General features: G+C 42.4%; 1 protein-coding gene across 3 annotated transcripts in view; it reads right to left on the bottom strand.

Annotated features, from left to right (window-relative positions):
• The window catches only part of LRP2 (LDL receptor related protein 2), a 143,174-nt gene that overhangs the window by 68,659 nt on the left and 46,752 nt on the right, over positions 1-27,763 (bottom strand). For 2 of the 3 annotated variants that reach the window (XM_033166648.1, XM_033166639.1), the window contains exons 1-19: positions 22,651-22,806; positions 21,513-21,716; positions 20,257-20,449; positions 18,502-18,627; positions 17,496-17,626; positions 16,717-16,854; positions 16,196-16,477; positions 15,420-15,659; positions 14,456-14,575; positions 14,098-14,214; positions 12,380-12,757; positions 11,763-11,777; positions 9,328-9,576; positions 8,675-8,886; positions 7,480-7,664; positions 5,465-5,693; positions 2,994-3,171; positions 1,949-2,077; positions 88-254 (exon numbers count right to left, since the gene is read on the bottom strand). In XM_033166648.1, coding sequence (XP_033022539.1) covers positions 88-254; positions 1,949-2,077; positions 2,994-3,171; positions 5,465-5,693; positions 7,480-7,664; positions 8,675-8,886; positions 9,328-9,576; positions 11,763-11,777; positions 12,380-12,757; positions 14,098-14,214; positions 14,456-14,575; positions 15,420-15,659; positions 16,196-16,477; positions 16,717-16,854; positions 17,496-17,626; positions 18,502-18,627; positions 20,257-20,449; positions 21,513-21,716; positions 22,651-22,693 — 3,336 coding nt within the window. In that variant the 5' untranslated portion in view covers positions 22,694-22,806. Of the gene's footprint in view, positions 1-87; positions 255-1,948; positions 2,078-2,993; positions 3,172-5,464; positions 5,694-7,479; positions 7,665-8,674; positions 8,887-9,327; positions 9,577-11,762; positions 11,778-12,379; positions 12,758-14,097; positions 14,215-14,455; positions 14,576-15,419; positions 15,660-16,195; positions 16,478-16,716; positions 16,855-17,495; positions 17,627-18,501; positions 18,628-20,256; positions 20,450-21,512; positions 21,717-22,650; positions 22,807-24,617; positions 24,821-27,143; positions 27,351-27,763 lie in introns of those variants that run through there. The other variant, XM_033166659.1, reaches the window with a different exon arrangement.

Consider the following 27,763-nt stretch of genomic DNA (forward strand, 5'->3'; position numbering starts at 1 on the left):
GAGAGAAAGCATCTATTCCTTACACCAGTTTTACAAAGTAGAGCGTTTCCAACCAACAGCTATACAAAGCAACTGCATTTTGCTTACTGGATTTTCAACCCAGTAGATCATCTGTTCCGAGTCGTCGAAGTCAACATCATATCCATTCTGCACTCCTGCTATTGGAACCATTGCATCATTGGTCTTCTCCTCGGGGTTCAGAGAAATACCGTAAATTATGTTGTCTCTTACAGCTATAAGGAACGGCTCCTCGACTGCAAAACAGCATCATAAGCAGCAAAATTTTACTCTACTGTATTTCCTAAAAATAAGAAAATGTAATTCTCTGGCATGTTAATTTCTGGGGGAAATTCAGCTCATTGAAACACATGTATGAGCAAAGGAGAATGTTTTATATTTGTGCACCCAGCCCAGTATTATTGACTCTGACTAACAGTGGCTCTCCAAGCTCTGCAGCAGAGGTCTTTTCATTTAATTTTAATGGAGATGCCTGGGATCAAACCTGAAACCTTTAACATAAAAGGTGTGTCTCTCCACCACTGAGCTTTGGTCCCTTCCTATAAGGCATCCATGTCCTCAAAGCACTAATTTTGGAGCAGTACACTTGAAATCGGCATCCAAGAGAGACTCAAGTCTTTGCCACCTTTGCAGCTACTCTGTGTTTCAGCAGCTGTTGCCCTATTTTTTGACTTGGAAGCATGAAGTCAACTCCAATAGCAGATACTTTTCTCTCCCCAAGCAGCCCTTCAGAGATCAAAGTGCGGCCTATCGCAGAGGCCTAATGTTCAAAAGGGTCCTGAAATTCTGAACTGCTTGCATATTAAGAGACCCAGACCACCATATTACTGCACAGCTCTACTGCTTAAAAAGGGGTGGGGGGGTGGGGAGCAAAAAATGGTTTTCGCAGCTTCAAAGTGAAAGGAGGGAAACACAAAAATGTTCAAGGGTTGCATATCATGGATCAAACTGCCATGTGGTGATTAAAAAACAAGAAAACGGTGCTTGGGACTTTGTGCTTTTCTGTCACCATGACGGTTTGCAGTATTGGCCCCACCAATTAGCCCTGCAGACTTAAACAATATCACTGTGGTGAAAAGAAAACAATGCAAGCAAAAGGCAGCTCAGTGCAGTTGCTGAAAGTTTCTTGTTGGCAAGCTGAACTAAACAATGTCAGCAAGGATTAGAGTCCCAATCAATCTCTGCAGGGGGGAAAGGTCAAGTCCCCCATTCTTTCCAAATCCTGAATGAGAATGTGCAATACTTGTGTTTGCTAAGAACTGCTCTCCTCTGTTAAAACCACTGTGCAGTGCATGTTAACTCAGAAGCTGAGTCCTGCTGGGCTGGATCCAAAAGGGTCTTTCCATCAGTGGAAAGAAGTCCTTCCATCGCTTCTTCCATTGAAGAAGCTCATTCTCCCAGAGAAAAGGGAACCTTAGGCTCCAAGCCACTGTTTCCAGAGATGCTTAGTCCCAGGTATGGAGTCATAGGATTGCAGTGTTAAGCATCCAGTAAGGATGCTCAAATCCCATGGGAATCTATCCTATTGAAGTCTCATGACCCACAGCCTGCAAGAGCATCTACAAGGAAGTTAGGTATTCTTGTGCATTATCATGTCCAATTGACTCAACACTTTAACATTTATCATAATATGTTTTCAGTGTATAGCAGAAAACTCTACAGAATGTGGAGTCCTACACATATTAAATGCATGTAACGCAAAGTCTGAAATGTTTCCAAAATACATGCCTACTGATTCAGGTATGGAGGTCATATTTTATAAACTGCATTTTCGCAGGGTTATGCAGATTGTTTCCTGAAAACGATAACAACAAAATCTGGGAGATTTGCTCCCCTATTCTCTGCTGAAATACCAGACGGGGACTAGGGAAGTCAGTAGCATGTTTTATGGTTTTCTTTTTCTCTCCAGCTACAGTTCCCGTGACCCCACCTCTCATGCAGTTCACATGATCAGGGGAGAGAGTCCAGCCAGACGGGCAGGCGCAAGAATAAAACCGCGGTCCTGATGCAGAAAGCAAGCACAGGTGGCTGCAGGGGGATGAGCTGCAAAAATTGATACCTGAGAGAGAGAAAAAAAATAAAAGCATTGATAAGATAAATTGGAAAAAAGCAGAGAAGTAGCATGGCATGATGTTAAATGAGGGAATTAAGCAAGACCACTGGTTTGTCACATCTGGCTTTTTACATCAAGCTAAAACTAGTTATTGATGGTGTCTCAGTACTATGTCCCAGAATCCTGGTTTGCATTGAAAACCTATATTTTTAGATTATACTGGAGTGGATGGAGTGAATAATGTTTATCTATAGCAGACAGACGAAGAATTGGGAGGTCTTTAGGTTCTTACCTAATCTCTCTCACTCTTAAATATTTTTTATTCCTTTTTCTCTATCTCTTCTTCCTTCCTTCCTTTCTCATTTTAGTTTGGACAAAAAAAGATATTTGACAATGATCTTTGCATTTTACTTTATAAACCCTAATAAAAACCTTTTAAAAATAAAAATAAAAATAAAACCTATACTTTTAGAACAACAGTAGGGATTTGGGAGGCAAGCTGCTCATGAGGCCCTTTAAATAGGTCTGCTTTCTCTTAACTCCTTGTACTCATGCACCTCATCCATACCAATCATTCAAAGCATCCTTACACCACTTTAACAATCATGCTGGGAACAGTAGTTTTCTAAGGGTCTCCTAACAGTTGGAGCTGGGCCTGTACTTTTAAAAAAGAAAAAAAGAAAAAAAAGAAGACCTGACATCATTGTGACATCAGGGGATTGACAGATGGACAATCCCACCCACATGTCAAAATGGCCTGCAGAAGCTGGACCCTCTTTCCCACCCCTGCTTTAGCGCTGTGGCCCTGGAGAGTTTGCCCATCATCATAGTTGGAAGTGTCCAAAATATTCTTGATGTCTACTAATATTTACACTGGATGGTTTCGCTTTTCTGTTGCAAAATCGTAACTGGCTGAGCTTACCGGCCGGCTGCTTCACAGGATGAACTGCAACAATGCCCAGAGGCTGGTGGATATTATAAACCATCACGGTTTGATTTCTTCCATGCCACTTGTTGGCTCGAAGTACTCGGTGGGTGTATCGGTCCGTCCAGTATACAAAATCTTCAAAAAGGGTCAGCGCGTGAGGATGCCGCAACACCTAAAAAAAGGGCAAAGGCCTCGCTTTTATCTTAACACTGTTGCTATTACAGTTGTTACTGGTATCCATAATAAGTGGCACAGCACAGAAATCTTTACATCTACTCTCAAGTGTAATTTCTCCCATGACCTGATAAAATATGAGGAAATATAATAATAATAATAATAATAATAATAATAATAATAATAATAATACTTTATTTATACCCCAGCCACTCTGGGCGGCTTCCAACAGAACATTAAAATGCAATCATCTATTAAACATTAAAAGCTTCCCTAAACAGGGCTGCCTTCAGATGTCTTCTAAAAGTCTGGTAGTTGTTTTTCTCTTCGACATCTGATGGGAGGGCATTCCACAGGACGGGTGCCACTACCGCGAAGGCCCTCTGCCTGGTTCCCTGTAACTTGGCTTCTCGTAGTGATGGAACCACCAGAAGGCCCTCGGCACTGGACCTCAGTGTCCGGGCAGAACAATGGGGTGGAGACACTCCTTCAGGTATACTGGACCAAGGCCGTTTAGGGCTTTAAAGGTCAGCACCAACACTTTGAATTGTGCTTGGAAACATACTGGGAGCCAATGTAGGTCTTTCAAGACCAGTGTTATGTGGTCTTGGCGGCCGCTCCCAGTCACCAGTCTAGCTGCCGCATTCTGGATTAGATGTAGTCTCCGGCTCACCTTCAAAGGTATCCCCACATAGAGCGCACTGCAGTAATCCAAGCGAGAGATAACTAGAGCATGCACCACTCTGGCGAGACAGTCCGAGGGCAGGTAGGGTCTCAGCCTGCATACCAGATGGAGCTGGTAGACAGCTGCCCTGGATATAGAATTAACCTGTACCTCCATGGACAGCTGTGAGTCCAAAATGACTTCTAGGCTGTGCACCTGGTCCTTCAGGGGCACATTTACCCCATTCAGGACCAGGGAGTCCTCCACACCTGCCCGCCTCCTGTCCCTCAAAAACAGTACTTCTGTCTTGTCAGGATTCAACCTTGATTTGTTAGCCCCTGCAGGCAGTGGAACTTTTATATGCTATGCACAAAGATGGAAGGACCCATTATTGCCAGCAATGGAAGAATGGCTGTTAAAATTAACGGACTTAGCTGAGAGATGTTGACATCTTTAACTGACATGTTTAATCAGAGAAAAGCCATTGTTAACATTTGTTAAAGATTGGAAACCTCTCATTGACCTTTTGAGTGAAAAAGAAAAAGAAATAATGACATCTGGATTTCAGGATTGAAGATGATGTTTGTTTATAGAAAGTGGCTTTGTTGGGTCTTATATTGGAGGGGATGACGTGAATATTGTTAATAGTGGAAGGACAAAGAATCAGGAATCCCTTACCTTCTGGATTTTATTCCCCACTCTCTTTTAACCTCTTTTCTATTTCTATATTTCTCTCTTTATCCTTATTTCTTTCTCTTTCCCTTCTTTTTCTTTAAGTTTTAATTGTATTTAAATCAAAGTCTTAGTTTGGATAAAACAGAGGAAACAATATTTGATACTGTTTTGTTAGTTTTCTCTATAAACCCTAATCAAATTTATTCCGAAAAGAAAAAGAAAGAAATCATGTAAGCCTCACTCCTCAGTTTTGCTCTTTTGTGCTTAGACTGAATAGTTCTCTTCTTATGAAAGCCATGTTTTGGGGTCCCAAACTACAATATGCACAAATCACAATACAGTGGGATGTCTAAATTCTGCAAATGTATTAGTCTTTTTAAGTTCAATAGGCTTTGTCAGCTTTAAGCCAACACCTACAAGACAAAGTGGCCCTATGTTCTTCCTCCTCCAAGCACTGCATCACATACAGGAACTAGATAGCAAGTCACAGGACTTTTAAGCAATACAGTGGTGCCCCGCTAGACGAAAATAATTCGTTCTGCGAAAATTTTCGTCTAGCGGGTTTTTCGTCTTGCGGAGCGGCAATGACAGCCGCGCTCCGCAAAACGAAAAAAAAAAAAGACGAAAATTTTTCGTCTTGCGAGGCAGCCCCATAGACTTTTTCGTCTTGCGGGGCAGCCTTCCGCTAGACGAATGCCTTCGTCTAGCGAGTTTTTCGTCTTGCGAGGCATTCGTCTAGCGGGGTACCACTGTATATTGTAGGCTAATGGCTTCAGAAATCTGTCATGGTGCAGTGGACAGGTGTTGGACTTGGACGGAAGAGTTTTGGAGTAATGTCAGAAGACTGTGCTGCCTCACCACAGAAGAACACAGAAGCCATTTGCACTTTATGGTAGTCCACGGTCACACCCTGCACCCCCGGCCCCTTTTCTTGGTTTTTTCCTTTTCGTACCAAGTCACTTGCCACCACCTGGTGCCTGTTGTTTCCATTGTAATCACAGAAATCAATGTAGTCGAGATAGGCATCGGCAAAATACAGCAGCCTGTTTGGGTAATCAATGGAAAGTCCATTGGGCCAATAGATCTTTTTACTGACGATGGTGGTTCGTAATGTGCCATCCATGCTTGCTCTTTCAATTCGGGGATTCCGGCCCCAGTCTGTCCAGAACATCACGTGAGCACTGTGGAAAACAAGTGATTGAGCGCAGGAACAATGGTAGCATTGGTACAGTCGTAAATGTCAAAGGACCTCATTCTCAAAAGCTGCTTTTGGTGAACTGCAAGTTGGTATAGTGTAATGGCTAAGAGAGAGCGCCACGGGCCAGGAAGTCCCTGGTTTGAATCTCGCCTCTGCCAAGAGCTTAGGTGGTCTTAAGGTAAGCCATTCCCTCGGCCTTAGTCCCCTGCCCAGCTTTCCTTGGGGCCCAAATGGGGCTATTTTCTGCCTAATTTCTCTATTTTTAGGGCAGAGTTCGGACAGCCCTACCTAGAAACACTTGTCATCGCACATTGCCCCTAGTTTCAGCCTTGAAAACAGCCTCGTCAGGGCTTCAGAAATGTAATAAGCAACCACATTAATTAAACTAGACTTTGTCAAGATGCTTGCTGTGGTTCCGACACCAAGTTGATTTAATACATTTCCACAAGAACCCCAGACCTGAAAGAAATGGAGCTAACTGCTTCTAAACCAGGCAAAGGCAAACTTGGCCCTCCAGATGTTTTGGGACTACAACTCCCATCATCCCTAGCTAACAGGACCAGTGGTCAGGGATGATGGGAATTGTAGTCTCAAAACATCTGGAGGGCAGAGTTTGCCTATGCCTGTTCTAAACCAGTGTTTTTCAACCACTGTTCCGCGGCACACTAGTGTGCCGCGAGATGTTGTCTGGTGTGCCGTGGGAAAAATTGAAAAATTACTTTATATATAGTCAATATAGGCACAGAGTTAATTTTTTTACCATTTTCTAATGGTGGTGTGCCTCGTGATTTTTTTCATGAAACAAGTGTGCCTTTGCCCAAAAAAGGTTGAAAAACACTGTTCTAAACAAAGGAGTCAAAGAATATAAACCTCAGTTGTCAGTAAATATATAAATTGTGCAGAGGAGGGAAAGATCCTGCATTTGCAAAAAAAGAGAGAGAAGCATATACTCTTTCAAAAAAAATACATGCAGAGCAAGGTGTTACAGCCCTCATGTCCTTATGTCCCTTGACCCCTTTTCTCAAAACTTACTGTCTATGGAAAACAAGGAGCAAAAAAAAATAGCATCTAGGTTGAAGGAAAACAGCATTTCTGCTCTTGGAGCAGGCCCAGCAAGCTGCTAACTCTCCAGAATGCTCCACTGTTTCTAAAGTTGAACTAACATAACAGAGTTCATGGAGAATATATGAAGTCGGGATTGTAAAGCCCGTCAACTCTTCAAATAATCTCTTATGTAAATAAGTGGCTGATGCATTTTCAAATATACCATGCAAACAATAAAAAGTGTTTGCTAAATGTATCTATGATGACTAACCCAAGCTGGCCAAAGAGTTGGGTTTATTGGGCTGGCATGGTTGGGTCAGACCATTTCCTACAGCCTATGGAATAGGAGGACCATAGAACGTAGCCAGAACTACACCTAATGTCCTATGAATTTCACATTCCCTGTATAAGGAGCTGCTTAACAATGGGATGAACCGGAAGTGTCCAAGTGGCATAAGACAGTCAGTCTGATCCAAAACCCACAGATTTCAATCTGCGTACTTTGCTTAGGTTAAGCTTTGGACAACACTTCTAGGAGAACTCAACGACAACTTCTGGGAATGTGGTCAAGTCACTTGACCACTACACCTCATACAAATACCAGCAAATGATGATATAACACTACAGCTCGTTCATTCAGTAACTCTTTGCTAAATTGCCCTTCCCAAGGAAGCAAGTATCCCATCGTCCAAAGGTGCCTTTTGAAAAAAAGGAGAAAACCTTACTCTGTCCTGGGATCTAACACTAGTCCCCTTGGGTTTGTTACGTTTTCACTGATCAGCACGGTCCTGTGACTCCCATCGAGTCTGGAGACCTCGATTGTCTCAAGAACGAAGTCTGTCCAGTAAAGATTGCGGCCTACCCAGTCCACTGCGATGCTTTCTGTTACGGTAACACCACTGTCAAATACCTGCCGGAAACCACGAAGGAACAAGTTAGTGCTCTTGCAGTTTGCTACAGCCAAATTGAGTGAAAATTAATGAACAGTCTATGGAAAAGAAAAGAAGCAGCTTCGTTCTTATTGACAGCAAAAAGAGAGCTATGCTGTGTAACTCATGTTCCCAAAGAGACTAATTCACTGCAATGAAACGATTCATTGCTATTCTAAAACTACTCCTACAAACAAATGGCTTATGGCTGGAAGCGGTTGGCCTGCTCTCATATTGGGATAGTATTTGAGTAATGTTAAAGATACATTAATAGCTCAAGTAAAAGCAAGATGACTTGGCTCTGCAGTAGCAAAGGGTTAAACAAAAGTCACAAGTACTATCAATTACTTACTAAGAAATATAGTGCCCTGTGCATTTTTAGCTTGTTTCCTTTATTACGGGAAGAATCTACCCAGCAGTGTGCTGGAAGTAAAACTGCTGTACAAAACCCTTAGAGACGGATTCATTCAAAAATTTGCAAGCATCAAGAAAATGAAAGCTGCCTTTGAGACCCTTGCGGATTGAAACAAGAGACAGACATCAAATAAAACAAGCAAATCCTCTACCCAATCTAGCAGTCATGCAGGTTTATCCCCACAGTGCATAACAGAGCTGTTTTCTACTCTCTTTCCCAACAGCGTACATACATAACAAGTGCTAAAGCAGGGCACTGTGAGAGGTGGGTCTACCACAACTTATGCCATCAAATTTCCCACATCTGGGGAAATCGCAGAGGTCAACACATGCCTTTGTGCAACACTTTTCACTCCACTGGGTCCAAGGAACGCAAACAATGACGTTTGCCATGGGAGTAAGTCCCTTCATGCATCACACAAATGAAAATAGCTGGCTCCACCATTTCAACATCTGTGCACTGCATGAACATCTGTAAAGAAGTTAGCTACAGCGCAAGTGAAGAAGTGAACACACACACAGGAGCGCCATGCAATCTGGACATGCGACCAGTGTCTACGTTCCATGAGAGACTTACTACTTTCCTGTCTGTCCCATTCTGGTATGCAGTCCAGATCTTGTCCTGTGTGGTGTCAGACCAAAAGATTCGATCAGTAACCGAATCAAAATCAACCGCGACAATGTTCCTTCCATCGCGAACCAAAGAATAAATGTGCTGCGCGTGGGAAGTTATGTTGTCAACAACAATTTGGTTACGGCTTGCCACCAACAAGAGGAGATTCCCAAATTCTGCAAAAACAGGCAAAGTCAAGTAAATTCTGCAAAAGTTTTTTAAAAAAACAAAAACCTGCTGGAGAAAAAGCCAAGTCATAAAATTGCCACCCCTGGATTAGTAGAGGCCTCACTTTGTGACAGGAACTCAGCGGCAGACCATATGCTACAGAGGCCTCTAAGGGTTAGCTCAGTCAGTAAAGCATGAGACTTAATCTCAGGGTCATGGGTTTGAGCCCCATGTTGGGCAAAAGATTCCTTGCATTGCAGCAAGTTGAACTAAAAGATCCTCACAGTCCCTTTCAACTCTACAATTCTATTACTCGGGCTGGGGAAATCTCCTAATATGTTTCAAGTGACTTAACAGTGGACAAACTTTTGCCAAGGCCACAGGATAGCTAGGGACATGGGGATCTACGTGTGCACTTGTCTTTATGGACTTATCATTGCCTTCCTCACCTGCTACTTTGCAAGTCCTCCCATTGGGCTCTAACACATAACCATCATCACAGTAACATCTGGAAGACCCTCGTTCGTTGTGGCAGTGCTGGCTGCAAAACCCTGGAGGGTCACATTCGTTGATGTCTTCGCATGTTTTGGAGTCGTTGGCCAGCTGGTACCCAAAAGGACAAGAACACTGAGCGCCAAAGGGGCCTTGGATACAGTCGTGTGTGCATCCGGCATTATTATCCGCACAGCTCTCCTGGTCTGCAAATAAATGGAAGAGGGACATAAACCAGCAGGCACGAAAACCTCTCAATTCCCCTAAAATATAGAAAAGGGAGTTGTAGCAAATGCAAAGCAACTGTGCCTGCTCTCATGTAGGAGGAGAGATTGGGGAACCCGGGGCCTCCATATATTACAATTAGGCTCCCAACTCCCATCTTCCCTGGCTGGGGAAGTTGGAAATTCAACAATATCTAGAGGGCCACAAGTGCCACATCCCTGCACTAAATAAGTTATAAGTAAAAGGAATGTATATTGATATGTATACATATAACTAACATGTTTGAGGTAAATTCTGAGCCAATTTGGCAGGTATTATCACTTATAGCCAGCACGGAAGGCCCGCTTTTCCTGTGGGCTGTCATTGCTGAAATGCCATCCATGTAGTAGCAGAAGCAGAAAGATATTTTGGAAGATATCGTCAGCTAACAGGCATCTGAAAATAACAGCCGGTTCTCAGAATCCTCAAATGGCATAGCAAGAAAACTGATAGACAGAAAGCCATCCTAGCTCTTTTTAAAAAATAAATAAATAAATAAGGAAAACATTACCTCAAAGTCCCAGCTATGGTTTCCACAAATGAACCACAAATCCTTTGCTGCCTATATGAGTTCTCCCCACCTCCCACTCCCCACAAACTAATTGAGGAAAAAATGGTATTGGATGTTCTGATGATGAGATGCAAAGTCAAAATAATTCGCCTTTTACTTCATGATCCTTTCAAACATATTCATATACTCTAGCAGGTCACTTCCCTCTGCTAGTAAAGGTAAAGGTAAAGGGACCCCTGACCATCAGGTCCAGTCGTGTCCGACTCTGGGGTTGCGGCGCTCATCTCGCTTTATAGGCCAAGGGAGCCGGCGTTTGTCCGCAGACAGCTTCCGGGTCATGTGGCCAGCATGACAAAGCCGCTTCTGGCGAACCAGAGCAGCGCACGGAAACGCCGTTTACCTTCCCGCTGGAGCGGTACCTATTTATCTACTTGCACTTTGACGTGCTTTCGAACTGCTAGGTGGGCAGGAGCTGGGACCGAGCAACGGGAGCTCACCCCGTGGCAGGGATTCGAACCGCCGACCTTCTGATCAGCAAGCCCTAGACTCTGTGGTTTAACCCACAGCGCCACCTGGGTCCCAATCCCTCTGCTAGTGTAAAGTCTAAAATCTACATTTTTTTTCTTTAGCAGCAGAGGCGGTGAACCTGTGGACCTTCAGGTGTTGATGGACTAAAAAAAACCCATCATTCTTAACCATCAGCTATCTTGGCTGAGTCTGATGAGAGTTGGGGAGTCTGGCAACATCTGGAGGACCACAGGTTCCCCATCACTGTTTTAACACAAAAATGGATAAATTTAGGAGTCTAAATGTAGGCTGTAGGCTGCAAGAAGCTCAAAAGGAACCTGGATTTCCCACCCTCTCCCACCACTAGCACATAAAAAGGAATGGTTTAATACCAGAATTAGGAATTGTGGTAACTGGAGGCTTATTTTTACATAATCAGGTATGCAGAGAGAAGAATACAGGTTTGGTGTAGTTTAAAGCTGAGTTGCTGTTTCTTTCTATCCCCCCAAAAGCTCAAGGTGTCAATTTGAAGATAACTTGAAGTGAGGACAAGAACATATGGATAGTACATAATTTTTGGCTCCCCTTTGAACCCTTTTAAATGACTGTGGCTGTGATAGAGAGGATTGGGTATGGTGAACATGTACCAAGTGTTTTCTGCAATTGTTTTCTACCTCATCCTGTTAAATGCCCCCCCCCCAAAAAAAACCTCACAAAATGATCCTGAAAGTTGAGGGAATACCCACAGAGATATCTGATGTGACAGAAGAGCCTATAGTTAGAATGAAAAATCAGCTGGTTTCATGTGCACATATGAAAGCACTCCCTTTGCATGCACACATAAAATTCTAAAGATGCCCAAGTGAGCAGAGATTTATCTGAAATAATGCAGTCCACTAAGCTATTGAGGATGAATACATGGCTGCCACTTTCTGGAGTTTCCTCCTCAACTCAACAACCCTTAATAAAGTTTGCCGGTTCAGAAAAAAACCCAAACCCAAATCCAGTCTTTGAAACCTTCTCAGGAATACCTGTTTCCGTAAACAAGCCCTTGGTTAACAAATGCAATTTGGTATCAAAATATTAATCTTGCATGCTTTAGACTCCTACCTGGCTGAGGCTCATCTGAGAATGTGCATTGATTAGAAAAAAAGGAGGAAAGAAAGGAAGAAGTTAGGATTAAGTGTAAATCAACACTGACAGTAATCATCACAAACACGACTTCTGTCTGCTTGCCATTTTTTGAGATTATCATCAGATAAAAGTTAGAAATTGTACAGAAAACATTAAAGACCGGATGAAATTTAATTTTAATTAAAAGAAACTACTGATTATGTCCCAATCTCATAGACAGTGAATTTAACAAGTATTTGAAGATATAAGCAAAGTTTGAAACACATTTAACATATTAACCGAAGCACTTCTGCAAATAAGGAGCATACTCACAGTCTTGCACAGTTGCCAAAGGCCTGCAAATTATGGTGGGGCCATGTAATTGCCCACAATTTATGCACATTTAACTTGGCCACATTCAACTTTATGTGCATAGCAAAAAATAACAAATTAAATTAAAAAGCAGACAGAAAGTGGCAGTCCCACTTGCCATTTTACCTTTCACAATGACCCTATGAAACAGAATAGGCTGAACCTAGGATTTTCCTGCCCTATCCAATATCCAGGCATCTTGCAGGTCCATTCTGCATTTGCCCTTAAAAAAAGTAACTTACTACACAAGGGCGATTCATCGGCTCCATTAGGGCAGTCGGCAAGATTGTCACATACTCTGCTGAGGTTTACACACATGCTGTGGCCAGGACACTGCCACTGCCAGCTGGGGCACCGGAAAGGCTGAGTGGGGCAGTCCCTCTCGTCACTCATATCGCGGCAGTCGTTGTCACCATCACAGACCCAAGCACGGTAGATGCAGTTCCCATTGTCACAGTGGAAAAGGGAAGGAGGGCAGGTCCTGGGTGGGCACCGATGATGCTCATCTGAGCCATCCACACAGTCGGGGTGCCCATCACATTCCCAGTTGGCAGGGATACAGTTGCCATCCGACTGACACTGGAACTCATTCTGATGGCACATCCCAGGTGGCCTCGTGGCTGAAACATAAGTCATACGAAGCACGTGGGAGAGAGTCCACACATTGGTGGGAAAGCAAACAGAGCTGTTACATACATTTCGGAAACAAGTGGCAGCAAATTTTTAGAAATTAAGAGGAATTGCAAAAGGACCACCCTTGACACGACAGAATGACATATCAGACTAGATTCAGGTAGGTAACCGTGTTGGTCTGACGCAGTTGAAATAAATCAAAAAATTGTCCAGTAGCACCTTAGAGACCAACTAAGTTTGTTCTGGGTATAAGCTTTCGTGTGCATGCACACTTCTTCAGACGCAGATATCAGAGACTAGTACACATTCCATTTAATGTGCAGCAATTTTACTTATATAAAAAATATAACCAAACATTTTGGATATGCTTTAATACAAAAGCTTGCACCTACCCCCTGGCCTTTGCCTGAAGTGTGGGACGTTTTTCTCTTGCTAATTTTATTCCTTTGCTAAGCATGCTATTTTAAATGTGCATTCTATATTTCACTTCCTTTTAGTACTGTTTATCTTGAAATGTTTCAGATACTATTTTTAGTTTCCTGTTAATTATGTTGCTCTGAATGTGTATTTTGTATCTTGTTTTCTTCTATAATGTTTTGTTTTGAAATGTTCTCTTTGATTGTTTTGATGCAGGTTGCAAACTGATTTAAGAATTTTTTCACTAAAAAATATAAAGCGATATGGATACTTTGTAGTCATATATAAAAAGAGTTTTCATTTGTTCAAAGATCATTCCCTCTTGCTGCCATTATAGTGTTGATGTTTATTCTTCTTTCTGTATTTTTAAAAAGGAATTTAATGCACATTTCATTGAAGCCATTAGGAAAACTCTCATTGATTTCAATGTGTGAATTGCTTATAAAACTATACACAAAGCAGTTCAGTATAACAAAATCTTGACTCGAAGTTGGATTCAGAAGACATGTGAGATCTAAGCCATGTCATATTATTGGAGAATGCCACTTTATTATGCGCCTCAAGCTGAGTTATTACAGACATCTCATCTTGTCCGCAGCTGCTGTGTTCAATTCTTCATAATATTTCACTAGTAACAGGGAACCTTATCTGTTCTTAGTCAGGACCAGTCCTGTCATTGAGGAGAGTGAGGCAGCTGCCTCAGGCAGCATACTTTGGATGTCATGAAAGGGCAACAAATTGCTAGTTATTCAATCAATTATAGATGTATTTTTACTGCCAAGGAGGACAGGAGGCACACGTGGGATTTTCTCTCTCAAGTACTTGGGTAATAAGTAATTTGACTTGGGAGGACAGGTAACTGCTGTTCTGCCTCAGGCAGCCAAATGTCTTGGGTCAGTTCTGTACTTACGACAACCAGCCTCATCTGAGTGATCGTTGCAGTCAAAGACACCATCGCACTGATAATAATTGCTGACACACTGGTCTCCACTTGCACATTTAAACTCACTGGAACTACAGTTGTAAACTAAAATGAAAAGAAAGAAAGAAAGATTACCTCAGGTTTCATTCAGTGTCAAGATTTTGGACAGTTTCTCTGCCGTTGTACTAAGAGCGAGAACATGGCAGGCAGTGATTACGACTAAATATATATCCCTGGGGATTCTAGAGAACAGGAGGAATGCTTGCATCGCCCTTTTCCCTTAAGTACAAGACCTTCCTGAAGATGAAAATGTCAAGTGTAAGGAGGAGGCAGGTTGATACTTAACTGCAATCATGTTCATCCGCTCCATCTGCACAATCCTTGTCACCATCACACACATAAAATGGATCGATGCACCTGTGATCAGGACACTGGAACTGACCAGGCTCACATGTCTCTGTGAAAGCTAAAAAAAAGACAGCATAAAAATAAAACACCAACTTAATAGAATACAGTGGTACCTCGGATCAAAAACATAATCCGTTTGGGAAGACCTTTCAGGTTCCGAAATGTTTGAAAACCGAGGCGCAAAGGGCGGCCTGCAAATTCAATTGAGAAAATTGAAAAAAACACAGTGGAAGCCATTTGGCTTCCAACTGAAGCATTTACTTCCGGGTTTTCGGCGTTCAGGTTCTAAAACCTTCGTCAATGGGGACATTCGAGAACCGAGGTACCGCTGTACCTATTTTCCCATAGCCCTATTGTGCATTAACAAACCATGCAGAATATTACAGAGCTACACTTTGTGCAGCACCATCCTAAATGTATTTTCTAAGAAGGAAAATCTCTCTGGAACCAGTAGGACAAGTTCATTTTGACTTAAGTCCCACCTATTTCAATGTTAAGTGTGACTGGTTTAGTCTAGAACCAACATAGGAATCTGCCTTAGGAGACCACTGGTCCTCCTAGCTCAGTGTTGCCAATGCACACTAGCAGTGGGTCTCCAGGCCTTCAGGCGGGAGTCATTCCCAACCCTACCTGCGGCTTGCTCCTAATTAAGCATGCTTACAATGGTAGCCAGAGCTGTGTAGAAGCTGAGCAGCAGAGACAAAAAAGCAACTACTTTGAAGAGGGGGCTTAGGGTACCCTGAAGCTAAACTATCTGGGACTGTTCAGGGCCTGGATGGGGACCACATGGACACTGCTTTGGGTTTTAAAAGGCAGGAGAGGTTTGAGGCTGTTGTTGCAGAAAAGCAGATTGCCGAGAAAGACTAAGCACAGCGCTGTATCCTCCCTATTTGAATGCTTACTGCAGTTTTTTTCATCTGATCCGTCACCGCAGTCATTGTCTGTATCGCACAGCCAGATTCTGGGAATGCACTTGCTGTTGTCACAGGTGAACAAGGCTGCTGGGCATGAAGTGGGGCCCTGCGTGGGGCAGTGGAGCTCATCGCTACTATCGAGACAGTCGTTGTGCTTATCGCAACGCCACCGGTTAGGAATGCACTGGCCATTTCTGCAGGTAAAGGCCGACGAAGCACAAGAATTGTCTAAACAAGAAAATAAAACATTGAGAAGATTTGAGTTATAATGCCACCAAAACCGGCCTTTCTGGCTACCACACAAAGATGTTCCACTCAATGTAAAAACACAATTTGGGGGGTGAGGGGGAGAAAACACATTAGGTTTGAGTAACATAAATGCTATTTCATTCTATTGCCTATTACTGGTGTAGGGGTTTGTGTCAGCATCATGTGGGTAGGCCCTTTCTGTATGTATGTATGTATGTATGTATGTATTTTTATTGAGAATGTGAGCTCTCTTTTCCCCCAACTGCAAGTTGTCTATGACAAAATTGTCTCTCACTAAATGTAAACAAAAAGACTATGGATCGAAAGTGGAGGCAATAGATGCACGTTTATCTGTTTGTTTTGTAACACAAAAAGTCATTAATAAAAACTATTTTTTTAAAAAAAATGGTATTGAAGGCTTACACTGTTCTCCAATTTGTTGCAATAGGTGTACTGCAACTGAGTAATTTTTGAACAAAGGAAGTGACATTTGGGGGAATACAAACAATACTTACTGAGGGATCCACAGTTCTGTTCATCGCTGTTGTCATGGCAATCATCCACACCATCACATCGATAATACCTGGGTACACACCTGCCATTGCCACAGGAAAAGGAGTATGAACCACACTGTAAAGTGGGAGGCTCGTTGGATGGATCTTCCACACAGGTCAACTGGTTAGAGCTTAGTTTCATTCCATAAGGGCAGCCACAAACCCGCTGAAGATTGGGCACTGGGAAGCAGAAGTGACTGCAGTCTCCATTGGGATTTGTTGCTCTGTTACAGTAGTTATTGCCTTCAAAAACACAATGAAAGATTCATTCGGAAGATTTGCAATACTATGGAAACACTTACAAAACACGCCCTTCCCCTAAGAAGGAAAAGATTTCTGAGACACGAAAGGTAAAAGTTGAAAATGGAAGGGCAAAAACTTGGGAATCTGTGAAAATGTTTAAAGGAGTTGAACGGATAATGCTACTGCAAATCAAGATGCTTCAACATATATCCTTGAAAAAGTACAATAGATAAGCTTACCTATTTGAGACTGAGCATTATATGCTTTCACATGCATGATATTATTGATTCCCCTCCTAATAATAGTCATTTCTCCTCCATCAGACTTTCGGACCCGAACTATTCCGCCAAGTCTCCAGTCAGTGAAATATGCATAACCTGCAATACCCCACCAAAAAACCAAAACATTACAGAGGTTATTATTATATATGAACAACAGGAATGCTCATGTCCCAAAGCTGACTGGGCATATGTACTGGTTTGGATCCAAATGTGCCCGCCGTGAGCTGTGTTTGTGGGGGTGGGTGGGTTTTTTTATGGATTCCACTTTTTCTGCTGCCCAGACACACACATGCTGTTCTAGAGGTTAAAAACAAACAAACCCAACCAACCAACCAACAACATACTGGAAACCAAACAGAAAATGGCCAAAGCTGCACTTGCAATGTCAAGAGAGTCAGATACAAGGCTGAAACCTGCATTTTCTGTTTGCATGTGTATTCCAAAAGCAAATGAAGAACTGAAACCTCATAAACCGGAGATAAGGGAACCTGAAGCCAGCCAGATATTGTTGGGCTGCAACTCCCACTGTCCCTTACACTTTGGGACATGCTGAGTGGGGCTGGTGGAAGACGGAGTCACAACAACACCTGCAAGGCCACCAGTTCCCCATCCCTGTTGTAAACGATCCTTTTGTAAGAAAACCTGCATTTCAAAGCACTGCAACCTACTATATTCCAAAGGGCTTTCATACCGTGAGAGACTGAGGACCGCTGTGAGGACTCAACATAGATACTGACCTCCAAAGATGGTGAGACCAAACGGGTGTGTCATCTGATTAATTCGTTCCAGCGTCTTCCTGTCCAGCCCATCAAAGGTACTGTGTTCAATCTTATCAAAGAAGGCATCCACCCAGTAAAGCCTTAAAGAACTGAAAGAAATGACAGTTTTATTTGAATTTTTAGTTTGCCTGCGGAGACATGCAGGTGGAAGGTATATTCCTCTGTATATAATTCCCATCTAACCGCTAGATGGAAGTTTCTGCACCATAAACATCCGGTACAAAATTAGTATTTTGAGGAGGATGAAATGTTTCAGAATCCGCCTTCTACAAGTCCCCTCATTGTTTTCACTGCACCCCTTTCAAATGAGGGTTCTTTTCCTGGGAAGCCTTCCCTGTCAGTTGGGGCCCACACAACCAATGTCCTTTTAAATGTGGTTTTTTTGGTGGGGGGTCGTTTTTTTCTTGTTTATGTATTTTGTGTTTTTACTTTGCATTTTTATGCTGTGAACGGCTCTGAGATCTTCGGGTAAAAGGCAGTGTACAAATTTAATAAAACAATAATAAAATGATTATGATTCCGTACAGCCATTCAGAGTTGGATCCGTTGCATAAGTCAATTCAGAATGAGGGCAATGCTTACTGGCTCAGCAATGCCCTCACTTCAGAGGTGTGAACCATTTCAATCTCCTTTCAAAGCACACCTCGAGGCAGGGAGAACACTGACCAAAGCTTTGGTTAAGGTGCCCTCTCCCACCCTTTCAGCCCAGCCGAAATTGAAAACTTAAATCTGTTGTTCGGAATGGCATTTCATAACTTACTTCCCTATCATCTAAAGTATTTCAACTTTTGGTGACAAACTAAAAGCATATGTAGTTTGCAAGAAAATGACTTGGCTATCGGCATTCTGGAAGAAATGGTCGTTTTGATGCTGCATTTGCTGTAGTGTAAAGATTATTTCTGCAGTGTCCGCTGGTTGTAGAATATCTGCTTTTAAAAATCCTTCTTTTGGTTTGATTTCTTACCTCCAATCAATAGCTAAGCCGTTAGGCCAGCCAAGTGTTGTGTTCACAATTGGTAAGGCGTGTGATCCATCACTCCATGCTCTCATGATCTTAGCAGGCCGGAACCAGTCCGTCCAAAATATGTATCTGGAAATAAAAATAAAATGCACTGAAACTACAAATAGTCATCAAAATCTTGGTATTTCTCCCCAGCCTGTCACCTGCAGTGCAATAAAAACCCAACCCCCAAACTAAAAACTGTATTTTAGACATAGTACTTACTATGTTCTGACACTTGTTCTTGCTATCACTTATAGCGGAAACAAATTTAAAAACAAACTGAACTGAACTCAACACTCACTCACTCACTCACTAACTAAATAAAAGGGTAATAATGGATTGGATTCAGATTTCCCTTGAGTGGATTTCACGGGGCACTACACTGGAGGAAGGGATTGGCAGGTAATTTTCATCTATTCCTCTTTCCTCTTATACCTCCCACAGTGCCATTTCCGATGATGTTCCAAGGGGCACTGTGACCCTGCAGAGTATTTTGGGAGGGAAGCGCAGGGGGCTGCAAGGGGAAATTCATGGAAAATTACCTAGGGATAACTTGACCCTAAATAGTAGTAGTAGTAGTAGTAGTAGTAGTAGCAGTGACCAGTTTTCACCAAAACAAAAGTTTAACTCAATAAGAGAAGCAAGTGTCAGCCATATTGCTAAGAACTGGAGAATTCCCTCCCAATCCATTACGGATAAACAGCAATAAATAAAAACATTATGGCTTCTTGTTACAGATTTGTCAACCGTTAACAATATGGAAATAAGGAAATAGATAGGAGGAATATTTTTCCATAGTATAATCAAAATTACAAGACAGTCATAGAAGGTTTAAATTAGCCTCTTGCCCAGAGATAATGGGAACGGACTCCAGCTGCATAACCGAGTGCCTGGAGAGGGAGCCACAGTCATCAGACGCATAACCATGGTAATAACCTCCGCACGGACTTTGCATTCTGAAATAACTTCTTTTTCCTCTACAGAGCAAAAACATCAGGCTGGGATTTGGCCCTCAGAATGGAGTATCAGAGACTAGGTAAGTGAAAGACATGCTCCAACACTCCTCCAAGAGAGTTATTTATACAGATAACACTGTGGAGATAACAGGAACTCTTATGCTGCAGTGAGTTCTGTTCCAATCCAAAGAAAGAGCACAGAACAAACGCTTCTTGGTTTTTTTAATAGATAATCCTGCTGAATACCCCCTTTGTGTTGATTTTGTACCACCTTGCATTTTGCTCTGGGTGTTGTAACTGGTGCCAGGACAACAAGGCAGAGGGGGAGGGATGCCTGAACAAGGGGAAGATATCTGAGATGGGAAAAGGAGGCTCCTGGACTGAAAACAGCAAGAAGTATTTTTGAAATACAAAACCATATGGCCCTTAAAACACACACAAACAGTTAAAAAAAAGTTGGAGTCAATCTAGTTTCAGAAATATCATGTGGTACAGCCCTCCTGGACCTGGTATCACTTCAGAGTGGAGGTGGTGGAATGGCATGGTTGAATACCCACATTTTTAATAGCAATCTTGTATGTGGAAAAACAGGTTACAGTAGAAATCGTTTCTATAGCATTCAAGCTTTCCAGACAGGGGACTATTGACACAGGGGAGCATTCTAGCACATGATGCATCGCCTGTATTCTAACACAGCAACATCGCAGAAGGTCTTTACCTTGTTGCATTTCTGAACACACAGCTGACTGCGGAGACTTACCCGATAACAGGATGAACCACTATTGAACGAGGGTTATTCAGATTCTGAACTATAGCTCTTCTCGATTTATCAGCCAATCTCATGACACTAATGCTCCTATATGGAGGGTCCGTCCAGTAGATATTCTTGGAGATCCAATCAAAAGCCAAGTCTTCAACGCCTTCCACTCTGTTGGCTACAAGGATTTCCTTGCCTAGTGTTCATATAAAATGCGACATAAAATTTATCAAAATGGGAATGGGGAACTTTCTATTTAAGCGTTATATGATAAATAGTTAACTATTTGTTTAACCACTTCCCCTCTGCAATCCCTAAAGTGGATGGCCAGTGGATGGGGAAGCAAGCAGTAGATTTCTATCTCATCCTGTGTTCACTGCAATCAACGCTGCTTCCGTTCCGCTACAGTTTGATTTCCACTAAAACCTATGTTATAAAACCTATTTGCTATGGCCAGAACTAACCTAATTAATTCCAGTGGAAGGGCAACATCAAAACCAATGCAGACTACAGCATAACATTTGCAGACTAATAAGAATGATAGTGAATACTGCTCCATTCCAGATGTAGGTTGAACATGCAAATTACGGCAACTTCCGCTCCCATTTCCATAGGAATTCTATGGAATTCCTATCTGTAGCTCAGTGGTAGAAAACATTCTCTGTATGCAAAAGATCCCAGGTTCAATTTCCTGTTAAAAGGAACTGAGGAACCATAGTTGGGAAACATCTCAGGCCTATATTTTAGATTTAGAAGGCAACTGGGCCAGATCCAGCCCCTGGGACTTAGTTTGCCTACCCATGCCTAAGAGCCCAATCACTTTCTAAATCCAGCCCACAGATGGTCCAGGAATCAGCATGTTTTTACATGAGTAGAATGTGCCCTTTTATTTAAAATGCATCTCTGGGTTATTTGTGGGGCATAGGAACTCATTCATTATTTTTTTCAAAATATAGTCTGGCCTCCCACAAGATCTGTGGACCAGCCCCCTGCTGAAAAAGTTTGCTGACCCCTGCCTAAGAGCCTTGAAAAGCAGCTCCCAATCAATGCAGACAGTATAGAGCTATATGGGCCAGCAGTTTTATTCTATAGAAGACAGTCTATAGAGATGAGCTATTTTTGCTCCTTCAAAACAGCCGTTTTGCTTTGTAGTCTGAATCAATGGGATCAATAGTGGTTATTACCCATTTTTTCCTGCTCGGTTCAAGATGCTAAGATAGGCAGAGGAGAAAATCAAAACAGAGAGATTTGCATCTTACCTGTCCCATCTGTCTTTTGTTTATAAATTATGTCCTTAATGGTATCAGAATAGAAGATGGTATCCTCCTGGGCGTAGAAGTCGATCCCAACAAAATAGGAAGGGGTCCCTGTCACAGGGATGATCACATCTTCCTGGGTGGAAAGATTGAATGGGATTCCACGCACAGCTAGCTGGGATGAGAAGAGCAGAAACTGCTGCACAGCTGTAAGGGGAAAGAACACAAAAAAACCCAGCTTCCTTACTTCAAGGCTCCAATGATCCTAAAATAATAGTTAGTTGAAGTTAATGCTTTTAAAAACATAACTGAGAGGAGGAGAACATATCCATGCAAAAACATCTACCCGAAATGACGAATTCAATTAAAAATGAAAAGTGAAATACAGAAAATTACAAGAAAGCATGTATAGTGATACCCCGGGTTACGTAAGCGATCCAATCCGGAAGAAGCACGATTTGAGCACTTTTGCGCATGTGCGAAGTGCACAAAACGTTTCTGCACATCCGGGGGTCACGCGCGCTCCGGAAACACTTCCGGATTGCGGGTGTTCGCAACTCGAACGTCCGCACCCCGGGGGGGGGGGGTACGTAACCTGGGGTTCCACTGTATACAAACTTAAACAAGTGCCCAATCTAAAGGCATATGAAATTGTCAACTTGCTGAAACTAAGCAGGCCTTCATTTGGCCAATGCCTCCATGAGACTAAAAAACCTATGTTGTGAGATTTGTGATGGAAGAAAGATGGAATATTAAACAAACAAACAAACAAACAAACAAACAAACAAACAAACAAATGGGCTAAACCCAGCAATGGAACTTTGCCTGCTCTACATCACATGCCCAAATCATTTCTGAAATGAGAAGTATATGCAGTGGATACAAGCCAAGGAACTGGGATGGGCTGCAGATATGGGACTATCTTCGAAACACAACAGTTCCCACCACATGGAATACTTTGGGCAAGCATATGAAACATGCACAACACCCCTATGGGGAAGATGTGAGTAGTCCCACATGCACTCTGCTACATAATGGTGCATAGCAGCTGTGAGGATTGAACACAGTAAAACTGAAAAGCCAGCTAGCAATACAGCTATCCATAGAAGCATTACTTAAGAGAGTCAGCATGAGTCCTTACCAATGCAACGTCGTCCGTCAGCATGCAAGTCAAAGCCCAACATGCATTTGCAACGATAGCCAAGACCATCATTATCTGTTTTGTGACTGAGAACGCAGATCTGCTCACACCCTCCATTATTGCTACCACAGGGGTTTCTTACTGGAAAAAAACAGTATGGTTACAGCCTTACCAAATTAAATCAAATGTTAGGTTTTCATGATGTTTTTAATTTCATAGGTACTTTTTACCTAAGTGCATGAAGAACATTAGGGACAAAATATCAGCTTTCCTCTACTCATGTTGAGTGCCTCCTATAACACATTTTACATGGTCAACGCCTGTTAAATCTGTTCAAATTTCCCAACCGTCTAAGCATTTCTGAACAGATTCTCAGCATATTGCAGACTCACAGATTTTGGTTTATTTATTTTTTCCAAAAGTAGTTTTTCTTTCCACATATCAAGTACATTTAAGTCCCAATGATTTAAAAGGGAAAGCTAAAAGCATTCCTCTCTCCTATTGAAAACAATGGGACTTGTATTGCTTAACTTCTTGGATCAGAGGCTGTCTCACACCTAATTCATCTGAAACACATTCATTCATTCATTGCAGCTAATAAGGAAATGCAGCTCTCCCCTTTAAGAGTAGTTAGAACAGTATGCTAAAAAAAAAAGAAAAAGAAAATCACACACACACACACACACACACACACACACGAGCCTCTAAGTGTCCCTATTTTCCAGGGACAGTCCCGGATTTACAGAAGCTGCCCCAGTTTCTGATTTGATCCTGGAATGTCCCGCTTTTCCTTAGGATGTCCCTATTTTCACTGGAGAAATGTTGGAGGGTTTGGAGATAAATAACTTATACAACATTTAGAAGACATCTGAAACCAGCCCTGTATAGGGAAGTTTTTTATTGTTTAATATTTTATTATGTTTTTATATATGTTGGAAGCTGCCTAGTCAGAAGGGCAGACTATAAATAATCAGATTATTATTATGGAACAGGATGTCCCTATTTTCATCAGAGAAATAACACACACACACACATATACACACCCACTCTCTCTCTCCATGCCAATATATACTTCAGAGGCTGGCTGAGGCCTAGAAATCCTCTTGTAAAGGGATATGCCATACACAGACCTTCCCAAATGATGATCAGCACTGCCAACTTTCACAACACTTATCACTTGGAAGATAGGACAGGGTGCTTAGAATTAATATCCCAGCTGCCAACCCGTAAATAAGTACAGTGGTACCTCTAAATGTGAATGGGATCCATTCCGGAGCCCCATTCGCATCCTGAGCAGTCCGCAACTGCAGCACTGCTTCTGCACACGCGCAGGTCTGCGCATGCGTGACCCGCCAAACCCAGAAGTAACCCGTTCCGTTACTTCCGGAGTTCGGCCCGTTCGCAACCCGCAGCAAATGCAACACAAGGTACGACTGTATGCTGTGATGTGAGTGCTGACATGATGCCTGAAATTAAGACTCCTGGCAATCTAGCACCGCAGTCCTGGCAATCTAGCACCGCAGTGATGTCAGAGCTGACAGTACTGCTACCTTCAACATCAAGGATGCGACCAAACCAACAAGGAGAACAGCTCACATGCAGCCCAAACTGCTAGATGCACGAAGTATCCCTTGTCCTGCATGCTGTTGTCATATCTATTGGGCTCCTTCTTCCCTTACAAGTGCACAGATTCCATTACATTGGAGATGTACATTGGAGAAGTCCTATCCATCACAGATGGCATGGTCAATGGTAAGGCTGCAGTTTAGCCAGACATGCCTTACATCAGTTTGGTTGTATTTTATTCTTTGAAAGTTTCAAGGGAATAAGGCACTGAATAAACATCACCCATGCCAAGCATTTGTGCAACACAGTTATCAAAACTTACAGCCAAATCCACGGCATCCAATCGCACCTTCAGCCATTTTAAAGAGGCTACTTCCCTTTGGCTCCCTCATTTGACTTACCATAGGGCTGCCTGAGAGCATGATAGACTGTCACTCCATATGGACGCAAGGAAGACTGATAAATAACTTGTGGGTTAGAATCCTCAAATTTATTAGCTTTCATCACTGCCATCTTTGTCCAGTCAGTAAAATACACATTGTGTTCAAAAAGGCTTATTCCGTAAGGATGAGGAATCAATGAGCCTCCGTGAGCTATTGTTCTCCTGTTTGTGAGTCAGAAAGAATTCTTTTTCATTAACAAAATCTGAAAATGAAGACTTATAGTCAGGCAAGATCAATATTACATTCCACCTCTGGTTAAGGTGGCTTCACAAGGGATTTAGCAACTGACTTGCGGAATCATAAACAAGTATGTGCACTGCGGGTCAAAGAAGAAAAATCATAGAGGAGAAAACTATTGGGATGATGTAAAATTGAGAAGACCGAACAGGACATCAGGGAAGGGTTATAAGTGGGGTCAGCTACATGAGCTTAAAAAAAAAAATAAGGAAGAAATTAAAGGGCTCAAACCAATAAAAACAATTTAACTGCTTTACTAGATCAGATTAAAGGCTCATGTAGTTCTGCATCCTGTTCTCACAGTGTTGAAACAGAAGACTACGGGGAACCCACAAGCAGAACCTGCACACAATGGCACTCTCTATACCTACAATTCTCAGCAACTGTTAATAAATAATAATAATATTAATAATAATAATAATAATAATTTTATTATTTATACCCCGCCCACCTGGCTGGGTTTCCCCAGCCACTCTGGGCGGCTTACAGCACACATTTTTAAAAATTGTAAAACATCAGACATTAAAAAATTCCCAATACAGGCTTCTAAAAGTCAGATAGTTACGTTTGACGACAGTGAACACAATCATCAGGACTAGTAGCTATTGATAGCCTTAATGGACTTTGGAATTGATTGTGGCATTAATTATGAAGCAGGGCTATTGGCAGATCCACACCAAACATTTAAAACACATCTGCCATACATTTGAAGTATGTGACTTGCCCCAAAGAATCCTGGGGAGTGCAGTTTATCCCTCACAGAGCTAAATCTCCCAACACCCTTAGCAAACTAAAGTTCCCAGAATTCTTGGGGGGGGGGAGCCGTGTGCTTTAAAATGTGCATTTGGGAGTGTGCTTTAAATGTATGTGTCAGAAGAACTGCTGCTGTACTATATCCAAACGAATTGAAACTTCTGCTTAAAAGTGCATTTTTCAATGTTATCTTACGAGTATGCTGCTTATACTGAAGCATCTCATTTACTTTTATATTAATAAACTAGCAACTGTTCCTCTCTGGAAGGAATGTTACATCTGAAGCTCCAGGCAGCAATAAGTAACAGGCTTTTTTATCTTAAAAGTGGGGGAGAGTATTCTATTTGCGTTCTTGGTTCACTAGACAGTGGGAATTACCTTGAAATGTCCAGATTACAAGTGAAAAACAAAGATAGGACTTTAAAATTAAGTTCTCCACTGTAAACAAAAGGGGCAAATGGGACGGAGGAGGCCGTGTGGGTGCCAACTCCCTGGCATCCAGAGTTGTGCAGAGTTGTGTATTTAGGGATTGAGGTTTCCAGGAGGGATACCCTTCCCCTCCCCTACCAATCACCTCAGGATCAACATTTGAAGCCCCAAAACCATTCCCTTCCCCTACCCAAGAATATACAAATCAACATGGGTGATGAAATAACCTTCTCCACTCCTATAAATACTAGGGATCAACACAATATTCTTATCCTTATTCTCTCCTATCAATGCATGCAACAGGGAGAGCCTACCACTTTTCTGTTAATAATTTAGCCCAGGAGTTGCCAGCAGGGTCCTTCAGATGTTGGTTGACCACAGCTCTCATCAGACCAAGCTAGTGTGGCTAATTGTAAGGAATTATAATTATGGGACGTGGGTGGCGCTGTGGGTTAAACCACAGAGCCCTAGGGCTTGCCGATCAGAAGGTCGGCGGTTCGAATCCCTGTGATGGGGTGAGCTCCCGTTGCTCAGTCCCAGCTCCCGCCCACCTAGCAGTTCGAAAGCACGTCAAAAGTGCAAGTAGATAAATAGGTACCGCTCTGGCAGGAAGGTAAATGGCGCTCCCGTGCACTGCTCTGATTCGCCAGAAGCGGCTTTGTCATGCTGGCCACATGACCCGGAAGCTGTACGGTGACTCCCTCGGCCAGTAACGCAAGATGAGGGCCACAACCCCAGAGTCGGACACGACTGTACCTAATGGTCAGGGGTCCTTTTACCTTTACCTTTATGGGAGTTGCAGCCAAAGAACATCTGAAGAGGTTAGCTACCCCTGGCCTGTTACTGCTCACAGATCCAGGGACAGTGGTAAGTATCTTTTTAAAAAAACCAGATGTTTCATAATAATAGTTTCAAATATTTACTCATCTGCTTTATAATCCTGTGTGGATTTAATGGAAATCCACAACACGCAACTCTCATAAACTGTTATGAAGATTACCATTGGAACAAGTGATAGTACAAATAAATTACCAACTAAAAATATTGATTAAAACTTATTCCCACCTCTGCAGTCCATCGTAAGTTACAGTTTCGATGTAATCAAATCGGCTATCCACCCAGTAAAGTCTCTTTGATACAATATCCAAAGTTATCCCAGCAGGCCAGCCTAATTTTGTTTTAACCAAGTCTAGGCGGTTTGTTCCATCCATGAAGGCTCTTTCCACTTTCGGATCACCAGAGAGACTATCCCAGTCTGAGAAAAATAAATAACTATAAAAGGAAAGAAGAAAAGAAAAATCCACTGAGTGCCTCTCAGTCTTCATAGAAATACTAAAAATAGTCTTGTGGCACCAGACCATCCATTCTGCACAATGGCCAAGATAGGACACAGGAGGAACTAGGGGCAATGTATGTGTTACACCAGCCCACCAAGAAATGCCACTTCTTATCACATCAGTCCCCCAAACTGCATGGAGGAGCTCCCCAGTAATGCCCTCTGTCCCATGCAGAACCATTGCAATGAGAAGACAAGCTGATTTAATGTACAGAGTGGCCTGCCATCTCCTGCCACAGACATAAACACAGTGAGTTGCACCATACTTCTTCCTCTTCTCTTGGACTCAGCAAAACATTCCTATCACAACTCTTGTACTGCTGCTCCTGAACACAGTTGTTACAGAAGT

The sequence above is a fragment of the Lacerta agilis genome, chromosome 1 (genome assembly GCF_009819535.1).
Source record: "Lacerta agilis isolate rLacAgi1 chromosome 1, rLacAgi1.pri, whole genome shotgun sequence".
Lineage (NCBI taxonomy): Eukaryota > Metazoa > Chordata > Lepidosauria > Squamata > Lacertidae > Lacerta > Lacerta agilis.